Source organism: Caloenas nicobarica, chromosome 10, assembly GCF_036013445.1.
Source record: "Caloenas nicobarica isolate bCalNic1 chromosome 10, bCalNic1.hap1, whole genome shotgun sequence".
NCBI classification, from domain to species: Eukaryota; Metazoa; Chordata; class Aves; order Columbiformes; family Columbidae; genus Caloenas; species Caloenas nicobarica.
This window is the reverse complement of record NC_088254.1, coordinates 20,849,316-20,868,601: the sequence shown is the minus strand read 5'-3', so window position 1 is coordinate 20,868,601 and position 19,286 is coordinate 20,849,316. Positions and strand designations below refer to the sequence as shown.

The 19,286-nt window shown below is 49.0% G+C and overlaps 1 protein-coding gene across 1 annotated transcript; it reads left to right on the top strand.

Moving 5' to 3' along the window:
* The first annotated feature begins 426 nt into the window (after positions 1–426).
* PARP16 (poly(ADP-ribose) polymerase family member 16) lies at positions 427–5,968 on the top strand. The gene is made up of 6 exons (XM_065641588.1): positions 427–709; positions 1,368–1,505; positions 2,302–2,508; positions 3,619–3,790; positions 4,561–4,702; positions 5,287–5,968. Exons 1-6 carry the CDS (start codon positions 521–523, stop codon positions 5,429–5,431), a joined length of 993 nt encoding a protein of 330 aa, XP_065497660.1. The 5' UTR covers positions 427–520; the 3' UTR covers positions 5,432–5,968.
* Positions 5,969–19,286: the final 13,318 nt, after the last annotated feature.

The window sequence follows — 19,286 nt, the reverse complement described above, 5'->3', positions numbered from 1 at the left end:
GTTCAAGAAGAGACTGGACAACGGCCTCAGACACACGGTGTGAACTCTGGGGTTGTCCTGTGCAGGGACAGGAGTTGGACTCCATGATCCTGGTGGGTCCCTTCCAGCTCAGGACATTCTATGCTATCCATACAGAGGAAAAGAAAACCATGCAGAAACAGCCCTGTGCTCTTCACCAAAAATGTGTTCCTCCACAGCTAAACCTGGAAGCCGCCATTTCCACCCCCTCACCTTGCCCCTCTCCCCGTCACCACCTGAGGGGAAGCCGCCATTTCCCTCCCCCTTTTCCCCCCCGTACCCTCTCCAGGTCTCCACCCGAGGGGAAGCCGCCATTCCCCCCAGCCCTCACCACCTCCCGGTCCTCGGGGAACGGAGATCCCCGGCGCGGGGCGGGCGGAGCCACCGCCCGTTACCGGGGCGGAGCGGCGGGCCGAGGCCGCGGCCCCGAGGCGGAAGGGGCGACACCGCCCGGGCGGGATCTCTCCCCGCCTCCTCGGAGCGGCAGCCGCCGCCGCCGGGCATGTCACCACCCGGCCCCGGCGAGGCGGCCTCGTCCCGGGTGAGGGAGGCGGCGGGGAGGGACCCGCTGGCCGCCGACCTGCGCTGCAGCCTGTTCGCCGCCGCGCTGCAGAGCTACAAGCGCGACTCGGCGCTCAGGCCCTTCCCGGGCCGCTACGCGGGCGGCGAGACCAAGGACTTCGAGGGGCTGGTGAGTGGCGGGGAACCCGGCCCGGGGCTGTCAGAGCCCGACCGGGGCTCTTCGTGCTGCCCTTCGGAGGGAGAAAAGAGCTTGTGAAAGGGGGAAGGTGGCCGGGGAGCCCAGGCCGAGGTTGGCCCCCAGGGGAGGGCAGCAGCACCTCGGCGTGGGGAATGAGGCACAATTAATTGTGGGGTCAAGGTAACCAGGTTTTGAAGTACGTTTGGGATTCTGACCAATAAGGCAACACATGGAAACTTCCAAATCCCGTGTTGGGATACAAAGCGTCTTAAGAGCTTCCCCTACATGAAGTTCAAATTAAATTTGGAAGGATTTGTGTTTTGCATGGCCTGAACAGCCCCTCTGTTTATCCAACAGCAGATGCTGCCTTATGATGGGTTCTCTTCTTTCAGCAGCTTGCTAGATTACTCTTGCGCGTCCCTTACAGATATTGTTGGTAAATACAAATATTTTATAACTTTTCTGGTATCTGTTTTTAGGACAAGTGACAAACTTTCCCACAAACTGGATACCAGTGTTTATATCTCAGAACAGAAACTGCTTTTCCGTTTACAGCCTGTTAGGGTGGAATATTGGGTTTTTTTCACTAGAGGTCTCTGTTTAATCATAATGAAAAGAAGAAGCTTGTCCTAAATGCCCATCTTGTCAGCTTGCAGATACCAACGCTCTACCAAGCCTGAAAGAACTTCTGGAGTCTGCGCCAAACACGGAGAAGAGGACCTGGGATTTGTTTAGTTGGATTTTATCATCTAAGGTGTTCATGATACAAAGTACTAAGAAACAGGAGGTAAGCTTTGAATTCTGAAAGACTTGATTAAAATTGTCATTTAAGGCAAACTTGTACAAACACCAGGAGTTAGTTGGTTATTTAATGAGCTTGACAGTTCCAACATGAATGCATTTTTCTCCTGTATAGAGGGTCGTTGACTTTGATTTTTTTAATAAAATTTTCAAGAACACCAGTTGGAAGAAAGACTTACTACTGTCAGTAGTTGATGATGGGCAGTGATTGTAGCTGGTTACTCCCATTAATGTAGCATGTACGTGCACGTTCTAGACCAAGATAATCCAACACAAATGTCACAGCGGTAGGTCCTGCCGCTCACAGAGGACAACTTTGTACTTCTGCGTACTGCCCCAAAAATGGAAAGGTTGAGAGCCACTGAGGTACTTCCATAACAGGGATCAAAATAGTTGTAGAGATTAGTAGCAAAATGAAAACAGCTTCTGTTTTCACTTTTTTCCTCTTCCAAGATCAGCTGATTAATATATTGTCATAGTAGCCAAAGTAGAATTGTGATTTTGTCCTTATATGATCAATTAATTCATAATCACAATTCAGGTTGTGGTTAGTTTGTTTTTTTTTTCTGGAAAGAAGATTTAGGACTTAGCTTTGATTGCAAGAAACTGTCAGAAATTTTGCTGTCCGCTTACTCCTTCTGAAACGTGACAGTGTTGAATTCTAATGCAGAGAGCATAATCAAAACACAAAGCAATGTGAAATGCTAAGGGTCAGTAAGCAGAATTTCCAGTGAGCAATCTAACCCCACAAACCAACGCTCCTGTTCCTTCCTGTTTTTAAGTACGAGAAGATCCAAGAGCTCACGGGGATGTCTGGGGCTGCGGTTCCTGCTCCGGACTACCTCTTTGAGATTGTGTATTGCGATCAAATGAACACCAAGTTTGCCGAGACCAAGGGAGAGCGGGACCTCATCTACGCCTTCCATGGGAGCCGCCTCGAGAACTTCCATTCCATCCTGCACAACGGCCTGCACTGCCATCTGAACAGGGTGAGGCTCCTGCTGGTGTCACCATCTTCTCTTGGACACTTTTTAAAAACAGGCCCAAATTCCTTTAGGGTTTTGAAATGTGCTGACGTTTTTATACTGCTCTTTTCACTCCAGCATGGGCCTTTGGGGATGGTTGTGTTGCATTTTCTAATACAGACTAAGGGTAAAAACTGGAAGTGGCACAAAACCCCATTTTCCAGTGTGACAAATTACATCTGTCCTTTGCTTCTTTGTGAGGAAGTGTAATATCTGAAAATATTGGCCTGTCTGATGACCCACAGCTGGAAAGTCCCAGTGCACAGGGGAGGAGCATAGTGACCCAGGCAGTGTAGAGATTCTCTCTTTCTGCCTGGCCTCAAGTTTAGATCAACCAAGTTTTAAGTGCTACTTGCAAATGGAGCCTTCTTTAAATGGCCTGGTTAAAGGAGACCGACATCCTGTAGGATTTGCACTTCTTCCAATTTTAACAAAGAGGCAGTTGGGACTCCTGTTTTTTTGTATCATCTGTAAAGCAGTGCTTAACCTTCCAGTCAACCTGCACTATGTTTTCCCTCCACATTCTTAATGAGTAATGGCTTATCAGGTGCAACGGACTTACTGGATTAATAATTTTAGCCAGTGTGGCAAATCTTCTGTTTCAAAGTTATTAAAACAGTTACATTTGAAAAGAATTCACAAATGAAAAGTACTCCCCTCTTTTCTAGTAAAGCATGGATTTAAATGTGAATAAAGCCTTGCCTTGTTTGTGGAGGTTGGATTATTTGAATGTTGGCTGTCTCAATAAATCAGTGAAATGCCTCTAACAGCAGTGCAGTCATGTTGATATAAAATATGCTGGTAAACAAAATCCGAATCCGGGAACACATGAATCTGTCCACACCAAGGGCTGTGCCAAGCAGCTAATTCGAGGGATAGGAGAGGGCACCTGCCCCACCCCAGAAGTTTTGCCAGGACAAAAAACAGTGCAGGGACCAGGCCCAACATGGGTCAGAAAAACCTTTTTTCATTTACCTTCCACAAGAGAACTGCCAGTCTGAAAGTAAGGAACACTTGTATGTTGTTGATAGTCGGCACTGCAGGAGTTTTGGATGTATTTCTGCTCCATTTCAGATGTCCCTGTTTGGGGAAGGTACCTATCTCACCAGCGACCTGAGCCTGGCTCTGCTTTATAGCCCGCACGGGTTCGGTTGGCAGCGAAGCGTGTTGGGCTCTGTTCTGAGCTGCGTGGCTGTTTGCGAGATCATTGACCACCCAGATGTAAAGTGTCAGGTGAAAAAGAAAGGTGGGTCTATTACAAGAATAACCTTGTACAGTACATCTTTTCTTCTCATATATCAGCTCTGTGCATATATGCTGTCGTATAAAGAGTGCAGGATGTGGAGTGTGGGCACCTGTCAGCAGAAGCTGACTGCAGGCTCCAGCTTCTATGATTCCTTTTCCAACTGACCCCTCGACAAATACACAACAGCCTTGTTGTCTGTGAAGCTTCTCTTAAAATAGTATATTATAGGGATAGAAAACATTTTGGTAGCATCGTTTGTTTTTCCTAGTTTTAGTAGTATGATAAAATCACATTCCATAATGCCTGATCATTTCACCTGTGACAGTGGAACAGAAGCATCACAAACACATCAAGAAGGAGCTTTATTAGATGTCTGGGAAGCCTCTGCTTGGGGTGGCCTTCTCCTTTGCTCCCTGCCTGCAGAGCTCAGTCAGTCCTTCCGCGTTGTTTTCCTTCCCCTGCTAATATTCACAGCTCCTCAAGCACCATATGGAGACCTGCCTCCCTACCACCCTGCCCTGGGCCATAATGCCATCCATACCAAGGATGACTAGGAGTGGTGTAGCCTCAAGCAAACTTTCAGTCTATTCTGGGATGCTGAGGGATTCAGGGGAATACCAAGACTTGGTCTTCAATTATCTCATTCCCACTATTGTGGAAGGGGGGTGTGTATGTGAGGGGGTGTTGGTTGTTTGCTCTTTTCCTTGAAGTTGCGCTTTGTTTTTTTTTCTTTTCTGTTTCACCCAAAGATGTCTTCTCTTCCCCTTCAGATTCAGAAGAAATAGACAGAAAAAGAGCCAGAGTGAAAAACAGCGAAGGGGGTGATGTGCCACAGAAATACTTCGTTGTCACAAATAATCAGCTTTTACGAGTTAAATACTTGCTAGTATATTCACAGAAACAGCGTAGGAGGTAAGAGTGGTGATGAGATAGCCACATAAACACATCTCATTTTTGAAAAACAACAGAAAACAAGCAAAAAAAAAAAATGCTGCACTGCCAGAATTTGGTTTTAGCCTATTTTCTGTGAAATAGGGTTTACACCATCATGTTGTCTCAGTCTCCCTCTTTGACACTCCCAGGCTCAGATAAATTTGCTTTTACACCAAACATGTAAGCACTTGGTATCTTGGAGAGCTCTAATAATCTGTGGCAGGAGACGAAGAGTGAAACTCTGATTAGAGCAGCTCTTAAAACAAACCAGGGCATTTTAAACTCTGCTCTTATCTATCCCAAGCGGCAGCACTTGCCCAGCTAATAAACGTGTGTGCACAGGCCAGGCAGTCACAGCTCCAAACTGCTGAGAAAGGTGTGAACATAGGGAGAAAGGACAGGATTGTGCACAGAGAATCGGGCTTTGGCAGGTACAGGGACTGTGGAACAACTGTGGGTTTTTTTTTTTTGTATTAGCTTAACCATTTAAAATAACCAAACCTAAGATAGTCTTTGCTAATTCATGTATCTCTGATGGAATTCACGCACTTTTCCCCTTTCAGGCCTTCTAATCAATCTTCCTGGTTTTACACGCACCGTTTTGCCATAATGATGATGCTATACGTCCTGCTGCTCATCGTGATAGGGGCCAGCAACTCGCCAACCTTCGTCTACTACTGGCACAGAATGTTTGACTCAGAGAGATGAATCAATAAACTCTTTCTTTTCACCACGTGCCTTAAAAATAGCCAATCTGCAACGCACTGCATCTGCTCCAGAGCTCTGGAAATAAAGGCGCCTGGAGCTTTCCGCTTCTGTCACCTCATGGCATCTTTCCATTTGTTCTGATTTCTGTGTTACTGTGATTCGTGAGGTTGCCCAGCACAGCTGAAAAGGATCATGGTGGTGCAGCTGAGCATGAACCAATCGTTAGGAGTCCATGGGAAAAAGTTATTTAAAATTAATGAAAACTAAGTGTGGAAGCGCTCAGGTGTAACTGTTTTCTGTGAAGCTGAGGTGTGTTTGCACAAGTTGGGAAGGAGGATTTTTCTGTATGTCAGGCAAGTATGTAGGGAGTGCGATCAGTTTGTCTTCAGAAACTCAATTTAGTGATGTTCAGCACATATCAATGCAGATGGGATCACTTTTAAAACTAACTTGGGCTTTGGCCAGGAGTGTTCATTTGAGCATAATTGTAAGAAAACAACAAGAAATAAAACAACAACTAAAATGGAAGAAGTTAAATGGGCTTTAGTTTTTTTTTTTTTCCCCCTCTGTAAAACATCTACAAGGTTTGTGCTCTCAGCCATTACGTGTCTTGTCCCTGGTTAGCGGGCAGCTCAGATGATCTCAGGCTCTTTAGCATCAATACTGAATAAGGATTACTCCTACCAAACTGCCTTCACTTTTATTTTCTGCACCCAGACGAGGGATGGTAAAGGGTTCCACTTGTGCTGCCACCTGGCAGGTTTTCTGGGCTTGGGGTTCTGGTTCAACATTTTTGCCTGTATTGAATTGTTTCCAGCCTCCCTTTACAAAGGGACTAAGTAGCAATAATGTGCCAACTATTTCCTGAAACACTTGTAAGAAGCGGAGTAAAAAGGCAGTAGAGTTGGTAGGGTTGTATTTTATGTCTGTGAACATTTGTAGTACAGTTAACTTCACGTAGACTTCACTTAGTTCTCCACGTGCAGAATACTCTGTAAAATAAATTCTTCACACTAAGTTCTCACAAAGAGGCTGAAATTTCTATGGTCAGAATTACGGCAGTTTTACTGTTTGGCTTAGCACTGGTTTGTAAAACCTCCTTCTCTCTCAGATTCACCTTTTCTAATCTCAAAGAACAGCATTTGGGCAGGGGTTTGTTTGAAAACACATATAGGTACGTGCAAGTTAGTCGTGCAATATGAAGAGGGCAAGGCTCTCCCCCTCCTGTCCACGTCCTTTGATTTGACAACTACCCAAGACTGAAAAAGGAACAAAGGACTGAAATTAGCAACTAGGCCTGGGATAAACCTGATGGATAACCCAGAGATTTCAGGCAAAGAAAAGCCAGGTTTGTGCCACAATTCAAGCTTGCAGTCCAGCTTTTAGTAGTAGACTTGATAAATGAAGGTTTTCATTGCACAGTGAACCCTAAACACCAAAAAACCACCCCAAAATAACCTCATCACATATTCCCAGCAAATGAGTCTATGATTACTACCTTGCTCATTAAATATTTCAAAGAAAATCTCTTCTTTCTCTGGTGTTGTTCTGGTACCTAATTGCCAGAAATAATGACCTGGTAATCAGGTTTTCTAGCTCAAGGCTGAGAACAAGTTCATTTACAGCGACCCCTCTTATTGGTGGCTGGAGCTAGAAGCATTTATTCCAGTTAATTTTGCTGCCAGAACGAATTTATTTATTCACCATACAGCTTGCAAAACAAGAACATTTTAATTTAATTCCCCATTGCCTTTTACAGCCCATTAATAATGCTCACTGTTATAGCACATTGCGTTGCCTCAACCCAAGAAATGTATGTGCTAATTATAGCGTTGATTTGCAATTAAAATATACATAAACCAACAATTTATTGCACGGCACATTCGGCTACTTTACAGTAGTTTACTCCTTGATATTCCGATGCAGAAACTTGTGGTTTGAGACATGCACGGGGCTCCTGGGAATATTTGCCCATTTTTGGGCCACCTCAGCATGTTATGTAGAACCTATGTTATATATTTGTCAGTTTAGGGTAGGTAATGTGTCAGGCAGAAAAACTAGAGGCATCTGAGGCTGTTTAAAGGGTGTTGTGTTGTAAAAAGGCTTGTACATCTGCAAAGAAAACACCTTTTGGCACAGATGGGGAGGAAGGCAGCAGGGTTTCATGGCTCTTTTTTTCAGAAAATTTCCTATGCAAAGAAACCTGGAGAGCAAGCAGAAGGAATGAATGCCCAGTGGCCATTCAGCACCATCTCTTAATATCTGCCTGGGCTTTTATTTGATTTTAAGCCCTTCGGCTGAGCTCTCTTCCCAAGTGCAGAGCAACAGCATCCATGTAGGAAGCTGATCTGCACCAGCTGCTTCAGGCTCTATCCCCAGAAAGAAAAATATATGTTTTTTTCTGCTTTCAGCAGTTCAAATTCACCCACAAGAAAGAGGTGGCTGCACATAAGGACTGAGTCCTGATGAACATATAATCATTTTGGTTGGAAGAGTTCCTCAAGATCATCACATCCAACCATAACCCACCCCTGGCACTGCCCCATGTCCCTGAGAACCTCATCTCCGTCTGTCCAACCCTCCAGGGATGGTGACTCCAGCACTGCCCTGGGCAGCCTGTTCCAATGCCCCACAGCCCTTTGGGGAAGAAATTGTTCCCCAGATCCAACCTCAGCCTCCCCTGGCGCAACTTGAGGCCGTTTCCTCTGCTCCTGGCGCTTGTTCCCGGGGAGCAGAGCCCGACCCCCCCTGGCTCCAAGCTCCTTTCAGGCAGGTCAGAGATCAGAAGGTCTCCCCTCAGCTCCTGTTCTCCAGCTGAACCCCCAGCTCCCTCAGCCGCTCCCATCACACTTGTGCTCCAGCCCCTCACCAGCTCCGTTCCCTTCTCTGAAAGCTTCAAACATGTCTCAAGCGCTTCAGCTCCACATCTGCAGAGCAAGGTAATGACGTCCTCAAAGGCGATGGGAAAATAAATCTATTTAAGGTGCTCAGATTCTACCTTAGCAGGCCAGCAAAATACTTAATATCCTACTCCCACGCTTGTTTGCTGCGCTCCCTGCTGATTTCAGCATGTGTTTCCCAACGTGGCACGACGCAGTCAGCTGAATTAATGCGAGTATTGTGCTGTGTAACTAACAATATTATGAATTAACCCAAGGTTCGCATTAACCTCTTAAGCCACTTGCGTGGCTCTTTGAACATGCACAGTACTACAAAAATGCTAATGGGGAATAAATCAGAATTTCCTCCCGAACAAAGGACCACTGTGTCTGAAGCAGGGAGCCCGGGGTGAGGTCGAGGAGTTGTAAAATACAGAGCTACCTGTGCTTATTAATATGTTTGTGACATTAGTGCAGTGAATATTAAGGAACTGGGTCAGACAAATCTGATCCTGCTGTGACCACGAGGAGGAGCGTGGCAGCTGCTGTTGCCCACAGAGAGTGGGCAGATTTCAGGGAAGTGGGAGAATTTTACTTCCATAATGGGAAATAGATAATATATCTATAAATGTAAGGTTTTTTTCATATATATTTATATATACATGGATAGATCTCAGGAGCCAGCTGAGGAAGAAGGCAGGTGCTTCTGGAGACCAAGGGTTTGAGGCGATGTGGGGAAAAGCAGGAACCACTGCAGAAAGCAGGAAAACCCCTGAGGCTCTGGGTTTCATGCTCCTGCTGAGTGATGTAAAAATCTTTTCCCTCTCTAAAGTACCACCAGATTTAAGAGATGCAGAATCAGAAATGCAGGAACATCCAAACCACCTCGGGCGGGACCCAGACCAGGGCTGATCCCCCGGGGAGGTGCTCAGTCCCCAGCCCTGCCTACATTGGGCACGGCGCTTGGCACAACACTCTTCTAGTGACATTTTCCTTCTATCCTGGAAGCTGTCGCTTTGGGCACCTTGCCCACACTCTGGGCTTCCCAAAAGTGTCAACCTTGAGCACCAGCAACAGGAGGGAAGGTATCAAGAGATGGGCAGGAGTGCCTGCAAGCATCCTGAGGGACGTGCCATGCATCCCCAGAGACGAAGGTATCCATGCCAGCATCCCAATTTTCCTACTCTTCATCTAGAGCCAAACCTGCTTCTGCCCACTGTACCCATGTGGGTCCCTCCCAGAGGGAAAAGATGCTTCTTGCTCCTCAGAGAAAGTCTCCGAGCTCTCCTGCTGTTGTGCAAGAGAGGACAAGCGGCCTTAAATGAGTGAGCAATGCTGGACCTGTTCTCTCCCACTCAGCAGAAAGGTGAAGAATGTTTCAGGAAATTAAAGACATTTTCCTGCTTGTTTGCAGCTTGCCAGAAAACCAACGCACCTCCAAGCTCTGCCTCCCATTAGCAATCATCAGTAATATAAACAGAGGGGGGGAAAAAAAAAAAAAAAGAGTGTCTGATGAATAAATTAGCTTCCCCCACCACAAGCCATTCTCATCACCTTACAAGAAACTCTTTTTCTGCACCGGTCGAGCTGAGCCAGCCTGACAGCAGCAAACCCCGCTCCCCTTAGCATTGCGTAATTAACTGCGAGCAAAACAAAACCAGGAAAGCCAAACAATGATTACGCATCTCATTGGAGTTCGGACGCTTCCTAAAGGGCTCACACTGATCCCCACCAGCCACTCCGGGCTCCTGCAGCTCTAATTGATTTTTTTTTTCTCCTTAGGCAGCATATTTAGCATAAACGACGCTTCACAAGGGGAAAGGCAAGCACCCAGCGCTCGTCCACATCTTGGCATCCCCCTGAGCACCGTGATTTCCAGCATCCTCCCTGCCCAGCCTCTGCCAACCTGCAAACACCACTTGCCACCTCTCCAGTACTAATAATTTGTTAACTGGGGCACTGGGAGACCAGTCCAGGTCCTTTGTGACTGATGGGGATCCACCTCCTCTTGGAGACAGGGTCAAGAAACCCCGCTCAGTGCCCAAAGGAGATTTGCTTTCTTGGGAGGAGAGATCTCAGCTTTCCTACACGCACAACCACAGCAAGTCAAGAATTGTTTTTAAAACAAAGCCCTTCCATCCTGATGAAGTCCAGATGCTCATTCGAAACTGCAGTCACCACAAAAATGCCCAAGGAATTGCCTCCTGCCAAATCCAGAGCTCCTGAGCTGCCCAAGGATTTCACAAAACCAAAAGAAAGAAGTAAAATCCACTTGTCTCAAAGCTGAATTTCTCTTCCAAAGCAAAAAGAAAAAAAAAAAAGTACCTAATAACAATCAGCAAAGAATGAACAAAGAAATAATCCACTGTTTCTAATTACACAGAAGGGAACAACACAGTTGAATAAACCCATCTCTTTGCCCATGCTCAGAGAAGAGGCCTCCACCTTCATAAGCAACTTCTGGTATGTTGGTAAAAAACAAAAAATTCCATTTTACTCACCATAGCTCAGTCAATCCCCTCCAGCAACCACCCTCACAATGCAACAAAGGACCATGAGTGCTGATAAACCTCTCCACGCACAGGTGGTTCCCATCACCTTCTTCGTTGGGCCAACCCAAGCATCACCTGTGGCTCAGGGCAGAGAGGAGGTGCTGGCGCTGGGTCAAGCCATTTAGATAGAGAAAATGTGTATAAATGAGAGAGGGGAAAACAAAGAGGAAAAAGTGTGGGGTTTGGTCTAATCAGCCCAGTATGTGGTCTGAGAACTGCCAGGTCATGTCATGGAGAGGGGTTGGGGACAGAGACAGTCAAGAGGAGCTGGGCTGTGTCGCCTTCTTGTTGCCCCAAATACTCTCTCTCCTGGTCAACTATGTAAGGATGTGTTCCCAACACCCCCTGTGTGCCAGGACAAGGCAGCGGTGACTGTTTTCCCTTCTGGCTGTGTCCAAAAGGGAGAAGAAACCCTGTCCCATCCCATCCCACTATGGTTCTTCATACCCGTCTTGCCTGAACCCCTGCATCCCCACTGCCCCATGTCCCCGAGAACCTCATGTCCGTCTGTCCAACCCCTCCAGGGATGGTGACTCCAGCACTGCCCTGGGCAGCCTGTTCCAGTGCCCCACAGCCCTTGTGGGAAGAAATTGTTCCCCAGATCCAACCTCAACCTCCCTGGTGCAACTTGAGGCCGTTTCCTCTGGTCCTGGCGCTTGTTCCTGGGGAGCAGAGCCCGACCCCCCCTGGCTCCAAGCTCCTTTCAGGCAGGTCAGAGATCAGAAGGTCTCCCCTCAGCTCCTGTTCTCCAGCTGAACCCCCAGCTCCCTCAGCCGCTCCCATCACCCTTGTGCTCCAGCCCCTCACCAGCTCCGTTCCCTTCTCTCAACTCGCTCCAGCACCCCAAGGCCTTTCTTGGCGTGAGGGGCCCAAAACTGAACCCGATCTGCACCGCAGGTACCAGCAGCAACCTGCCAGTCCCATCGTGTCCCTGCCCATCCCCTCTGTGTCATCTGTTTTGCCGAGGCACCGGCACCTCCTGGTCACGGTGACACTGCCCGGCTGCCCTCCTTGGCTCACCCGCTGCCGTATCTATGGCAATCGCTCACACAGACATATATATTTTTAGCTCTTTGCGAAGCGGTTGAGCAGCTGGGAAGCGGGAGCGGTGGCCAGGACCACGGGACGAGCCGCTGCCCGCCAGGAATGGTCACACCGGAGCTGTGCCGGGGCAGCCGTGCTCGGCTCAAGGACTCGTCCTTTCAAAGGAGTTTTGCAAGCAGAGCTTGGCTTTTTAGAAACCCCATGGTTTTTAAGGTGTTACGCTTTAATGGTCCACCTCCACCTCCAGTGATGGATTTGGGGCTGTATGTGGGAGCACCTGGGGGGCACAGGAGGGAAGAAGGGGGATCCCGTGCTGTCCGGGGACTGACAGCAGCTCTTGGGAGAGGATCACGGTGGTGTTGTGGAGCCTGGACCTTCCCAGAATCCAGGAGCACCAGCTCAACACCTCTGTCCTTTTGCCGTGGGGAGGTGAAGCAGGAGGATGAGGTGACAGAAGAAATTCACTCACACAGGGGGTAGCTGGGGGTGATGAGCCACGTGGTGCTCCCCCACGGCTTGATTTTACTGCTCTTTCCCACCATAGCTTGATTTAATTGTCCTTTCCCCCCCCCAGCTTGATTTAGTTGCCCTTTTCCCCCAAGCACAACCAGCCTGGGGACAATTAACATTTCAAGGGCAAATACTTCCAACTCCCTGGGACACGAGCTGTTAACAGTCCCAGCGATGGGTAGGGTCGGTCTCTTACCATTTCAAGCACCCTCTGGTTTGCCGATACCCAAATAAAGCATTCTGCACCTTTGCAGGAATAACACAGGCAGCAGAGATCAAATCTGCCTCCCCAGCTCTGCAGGAGGGAGATGCCGACAACTCACAGCAAGTCGCTCCCCTCCTTCCCCAAAAACCAACCCAAAAACACACAGCAAAAAGAAAAAACAGTTAAAAAGTCTGGGAGAAATAAGGAGAAACCTGTGCCCAGGTCTGGCTTAGGTCCAGCTGATGGGAACGTACCTGCTGTACGTATTTCTTACGCCAAGATGCTCCTTGTCATTCCCCGCGGGTCTCCTACCGCCACGGTGCCGAATCAGGATGCTCCAGCGCATCTTTGCATCACATCCCTGCACCAAAACCCCTGGAAGCAGCAAAATTTCCCCTTTGCCAACAGTTGAGCTGAGAGCTATGCTGGTTTTTAGCCCAGGCATATGCAGGCAGCTGGAGATGCTGATGCAAAAAAAATCTCCTGTGCAGGCAAACCAGGAACGCGGCTGGAGCAGGTGAGTACCCCTGGGCAGGGGCCGGCACCCCTGCCCTCGCAGCCTTGACGAGCTGCCTGATTTCAGGCTTAATGAGCAGGCGGCAGGGATGATGACAAAGCCCCCGTATTGCAAGAATCAGCCAAAATTCAAGACATTGTGGACAAATGTGGCCTCATCAGGGATAAGTGCCAACACTCCCTGCATCGGTTTTCTATAAATACAGGAAAAATGAGTTAATGATCCCTGGAGTTAGTGATGAACGTCCCGTTGCTCAGACAACCGTGAGACTTGCCGCACACACAGACTCACACACCCCAGCGATGCTCCTCGGTCCGTGGGAGCATCCCAGATGAACACAGGTACGTGCCTGGATTGGAAACGCTGTAAGGAAAGAATTAATAAGGAGAAACTTGGGTCATTTTGTCATTTTAATGAATATACTTTTTTTTTTTTTTTTTTTTTTCTGCACTCTAACAGTTCCCACCTTGTTCTTTTTGTATTTCTTTCAGCGTAATGTAGTGAGAGCTTGAAACCCTGGGAGGGACAAAGAGCTCACAAGAGCTTAACAAATATGATGTGCAATGCAAGGGCAGGGAGGGAAACTGAGGACATCCCATTCCTCTGGCCAGCAAAAGAGCTGTAGGGGTGACAAAGGGACAGTCCCAAGAGCTCCTCCAGGGCCAGCACCAGCACACGTGCTCCCAGGGGCATCACAGGGACTTTACATGCAAACTGACCTTCACGTCCCCTGGTTTATTAAATTAAGAAGTACACGGCGTACAGGGGGACCGCAGGCTGATGGCGTTGGCTCTGCAGTGTTCCCTGAGAGGAGGGGGTTCACCTTCTGGGAGAGGTTTTCCATCATTAAACCTATTCCCACTTATTTTCAAGAGGAAATGCCCCAGCTCTGAGCGAGGGGTTGTACCATCTCTGGGGCTGCTCTGCTCCTGGGCACAAGTGAAAAAGGAGGATTTTTTCCCCTTTTGTGGGCTCAAAAGTCAAATTGTGCAGCAGAGAGACCCAGGGATGCTGCAGGCGCTGGACCAGGTCAGCCCTTGGGGCATCACCGTCCATCAGAGTTCCCGAAACCCTCCATCACTTTGGCATTTAAGGGATCCGACTGGAAACTCTCTGCTCAGAATCACAGAGCAAAACTTATGCATTCGAAGAGTTTTACATCCAAGGGGAAAGAGAAAAGTAGCGAGCTCCAGCCACCCTTGTCACACGGGAGGGGACCGTCCCCATCACCTCCTTACCTGGCAGGGAACAAGCCCCGTCCTTGGGGGGCAAAAAAGCACAAAAACCACAAAGAAGTTGGGTGGAAGCCTGTTTATTACAGCAGCCGCCTCCTTCTAGCGTTAGACTCCTGCTCAAAGCTGAAATTAATTCGGCCCCACATGGTCCTCCTTATTTTTCCTTTCATTTAGCTCTTTGCACCTGCAAGAAAGCAATTAAATAGCGAGTCAGGAATGTATTCCCTGTGTGTCCTCCTTCCCGGCTGGCTGCCTTTTCGTCTAGAAATGTCCTGTCCATCCCCGACTGTATGACGCAAGAAAGGGACAGGATTTTTCTTGGGAACTGTAAGCCTTGCTCATGCCACAACAAAGCTTTTGGTCCCTGTTCAGAGAGGATTTTTTTAGCATGCCATCACGCAGAAATGTCCTGGGCATGCATTAGCAATAAGTCTTACTTTAAGGGTGGGGTCCCTTATTAAAATGATTATTTGTCTCCGGCATTTGCACAGTAACCCCCTTGTGTGTTCTCTCTTTTTTTTTTCTTTTTTTTTTTGGGGTCATCTCCTCAAAGGTCAACTTGGATGTCGTCTGCTCAGCAGCCTTCAGCTGAGTCTCTGAACACTGGTTTAACCATCAGAGGTTTTTTAGTCCCCAGGATTAGGAAACAGCGCTGGCAGGCAGGGATGTTTCCATACACCCCGGCTCGGCTCTTTCCGAAATCCCCTCCTTTTGGGATGCTGCCCCAGTACATCCCTGGAGCTGGGTCACAAGGAGTCCGAGCACCTCCAGGCTCCCCAAATAGGACTTTTCTCCCCAAATCCATCAAGATCATCCCAAGATGCTGGAGAAAACAGACACCAGAAAGCCACAACATGTAGCACAGCCCTGGTGGCAATTTTTTGCACGGGCAGACCTTGAACAGAAGCACAAGCACTTTGGTTTTCCATCGGACATCCCGTATAAACTGGGATCTCACACAGGGCGAGCAGCACGGGATTTAATTTCCATGAACCCAGCGCAAACGCAGGGCAGGGAACCTGCTGCTGTTTATCCTGATAAATTACTGATGGGGTCTTGCCTTCACAAAAGAGAGAAAAAATTGTCTTTTCACCTCTGAAATAAATTCTTGCTGCTGGGCATTGCAGGAGGGTGACGACGGCTCCTATTCAAGCAGAACCATCCTACAGCAGCACCCACCACCCTCAGCACCGTCACCCAGGCAGGTGCTTCTGCCAGGCTGGTTGTCCAAAAATTCCTCTTTGCTCAGAAAAACCCCATGATTTCAGAGTTTTTAATGCTGATTTTTTTCCCCCTTCAATTCTTCTCCTCCTCCAAGCCTTGAATTGTCTCAGGAGCAGCTTGTCCAAGGAAATTTTTGTCTCATACTGGACTCGAAACAGAAAGTCTAGTCAGGGACATCTGACATGCGATGTTTTTGTGAGTAAATACCAGCGTCCATGAAGTCATTTCCCGGGGTTAGAAATGAGCTCACCTTTGGAACGGCTTCTCTTCTTACCCAAAGTTCACAAGTCAAGCAGTCGTGAAGCTCCCAGTTTTCATCCTTCTCATTAAAAAAAAAAAACCCAAAACACAACAGCATCAGGGCTGCATGCGGAGCAGTGACCCCAGGCATCGCCCATCATGGAGCGTCACCCTAAATCCCCAAAAATTATTGCAGCAAAAGGCAGAGCAGCAAAGCTCAGGGGATAAAGCAGCACCTCATTCCGCCTGCTCACCTGGCCCTGGCCGCTCCACTGAGCTGCCAGGAGGGACGATAATTGCCGTCCCTCGTGGGGATAATCTGGGTCACCCCATCCTCCCCCTAAAAGTCCTCATTTAAAGCAGAGGGAGGGATCTCTCCTACACAGCAGGCTTAATATTTTGGCAAACTGTGTCTTTTCAGATGTTTCTTGGTGAAATAATGCACTGTTTCTGATTTGGCTTCGTATATCAGAGCGCTCACTGATAAAATCCCTTCTGTGGGGGGATCATGCCACCGGACAGTGGTGCTGAGAAAAAATGTGGGTTTGATGCTCAAACCCACTACAGTTCCCATGTTTTTATAGCCTGGCTGGTGCTCCTGGTGTTGCTGAGCTCGGGACATCATGCTGGGTGGTGTAAAGGACAAGGACACCGCTGGCAGGGGAGCCCAGATGTCCAGAGCATCACACCCAGAGATTCCCCAAATCTCCACCTTCCCACGTGGAGCAGCAGCTCTGGGGGGTCTTTCCTGTGTCTTTCACCAGGATATTTCAACCAGAGCAAAATTCCTCCTTCCCCATCTCTAAACTAGTAAAGAAAGAAGGGTTAATTTATCACCCTACACCAAACCCTGAGGTCAAGCTCCAGGAAAGCTGGTGGGTTTTGATGCCAGACCCCATCTGCTCACCACCGAGTGATAAAACCTGGATGTGCGCATCATCGCTCAACCCACCGTGCGTCTTTCCCACAGCAGCTTTGCTCCCTTGCTCAGGCTGGAAACCCCAGCTGGGGGGATTAATTTGGGAATTCTCACCCAGCACCCTGGTCCTGTGATGCTCCTGTCCCCAGTAAAGCTGGAAAATCACCCATGGGATCAATGGAGGGGCCATGGGTCTCCTTTGGCTCCAGCACACACTGACCTGGCCAGGGCTTTTGCTGCCCTAACTGGGTATTTTTCTGGAGCTGGAAGAAATTATGAAATCCCAGTGTTTTCATTGTGACTAACCCCTGGAAGTGAACAATTTTGCCCTTGTTTTTGGATGGGTTTTAGTTGCTCTCCTCTCTTTGCCTTTCGTGCCCTTTTATCCCCTGCTATTTTTTTTTTTACTCCCTGTGGGACCTGCCCATCGCGTTGCTCCAAACATCAAACGTCCTCCTCTCTCCGTGCTCCCAAATTGGATTGTGTGCCCCAGAGCCGTGTTTCAGGCTCCCTTTGGATGCTCCTTCTCAGACACAGGCCAGACCTGAGGGCTGGTTTCCCCTGTGGGACGTGGGGGGAGCTGAAACCCCCATGGGACCCTTGGCAGCGTTATGGGGGTTTGCAGGAGCGAGAAGCTGGGAAAACGTCCCCCAACACCTCTTTCCCCTGCACTTTGTACCTCCAAGCAGTTTTCAAGGCTTAAAAACACCCTTGGGTGAGCTTTTTGCAGGGACACGTCTGCTTTTAGGAACGGATCAATGGCTCGGCGGGGAGAGATGCTATTACAGCCAAATTAAATGAACAAGAGAAATATAATTTCTGCTCCCCCACTCTGAGTTTACCTTCCTGCAAGAAACCTGCTCTAAGCCGAGCCCTGGGACTGTGGGACCCTGGTGTCCCTTGGGATGATCATTGGTGCTGACAAAGATGACCCGAGGCTGGAGCAGCCCTGCTGGGAGGGCAGGCTGAGAGAGCTGGGGGGTTCAGCTGGAGAAGAGAGGCTCCGGGGAGACCTTATTGTGGCCTCTCCGTACTTAAAAGGGGCTGATAAAAAAGATGGGGACAGATTTTTTAGCAGGGCCTGTTGCGATAGGATAAGGGGTGATGTTTTTAAACCAAAGGAGGGGAGATTCAGGCTGGACATGGGGAAGAAATTGTTGGCCCTGAGGGTGGTGAGAGCCTGGCCCAGGTTGGCCAGAGAGGTGGTGGCTGAACCATCCCTGGAGACACCCCAGGCCAGGCTGGACGGGGCTCTGAGCAACCTGAGCTGGTGCAGATGTCCCTGCTCATGGCAGGGGGGGCACTGGGGGGGCTGGGGAGGTCCCTTCAACCCAAACCATCCTGTGATTCTCTGATTCTACCTCCCCCCAGCCAGATTTGGACTCCTGGGGAGGTGTTTCTGGGAGGCAGCTCTCGATCCAAGGCCGGGAGCATCGCTCTGAGTCTGTCTCGGGAAGGATTTATCTCCTGTGCTGCCTTCCCAACCTACTCCAGGCAGTTTTCATCTCAGCTGGTCCCAGTTGCTCACATTGCTCCAGCCCTTCCCTTCAGCAGCACCTGCCCCCCACCAAAACCCCATTTACCCCCTGGTGAAAATCGATACGGGCACAACTGCCCCCGGGGGAATCCCAGCAGCTCCAGAATTAGCTCTGCAGAGAACCAGCTTTTCCGAGCATGCCCTCGGCACAATGCACGAGGTCGTGAGATGTTTTATGGCTCCGGTCACCCCGTGACCACAGGCGCTCCGGGAAAGGAAGGCGTTTCCGTGGCGTTTTCTGCCAGCGCAGATGCTGGAAAACTCTTTCAGAGCTGAAACTCAGAGGTGGATCAGCCTCGATTACCCCAAGCCAGGCTCAGCCCCACATTGCTCAGCGCAATAATTAACCTGAAATAAATTCACGTGGGGTTCAACGAGGAGTGCTCACCACCCACCCAGCTCCATCCCTTGCATGTTTTCTGTCCACCCCAAGTAGAGGCTCAACCACACACCAAAAAGCAGCTTTTAGCCCAATGCTCCAATTTCGCTGCCAACACCAGATCCTCTGGTGAGGCTTGTCCAGCCTACACCTCTCCTATGTGTTGATGTAAATCAGTTGCAAACCTGCCCACCTTGATATACTCTACAGCAAAAAAAAAACCCAGGAGGAAAAGACCCAGATAAGACCAGAGGCCACCATCCCATGGGGGGAGGCTGCCCTCCCCACCAGCCAGAGTGCACCTGAGCCCAAAGCTATTACCGGTAAATAAGAGCAATAAATTAAAGATTTCCTCAGGAGCGATTAATTGCCCAAAGCAACATGTTCTTCCACACAGGGCGGTCTTTGTCCACCAAACCCTGTCCAGAGCTAAAGCAAACAGGCTTTGGGCTGCAGGTTGGAGCTCGGCTCTTGCTCTTGCTCCGCGGTTTAAATGTCCCCATTGAGGTGCTGCCCTGGCTCGGAGCTCACCGCGTTCCCATCGCGCCCGTTTTCATCCTGCGACCGCATTTCTATCACCATCCGACGTTGTGCAACATCTCAGGCCCTGCCGC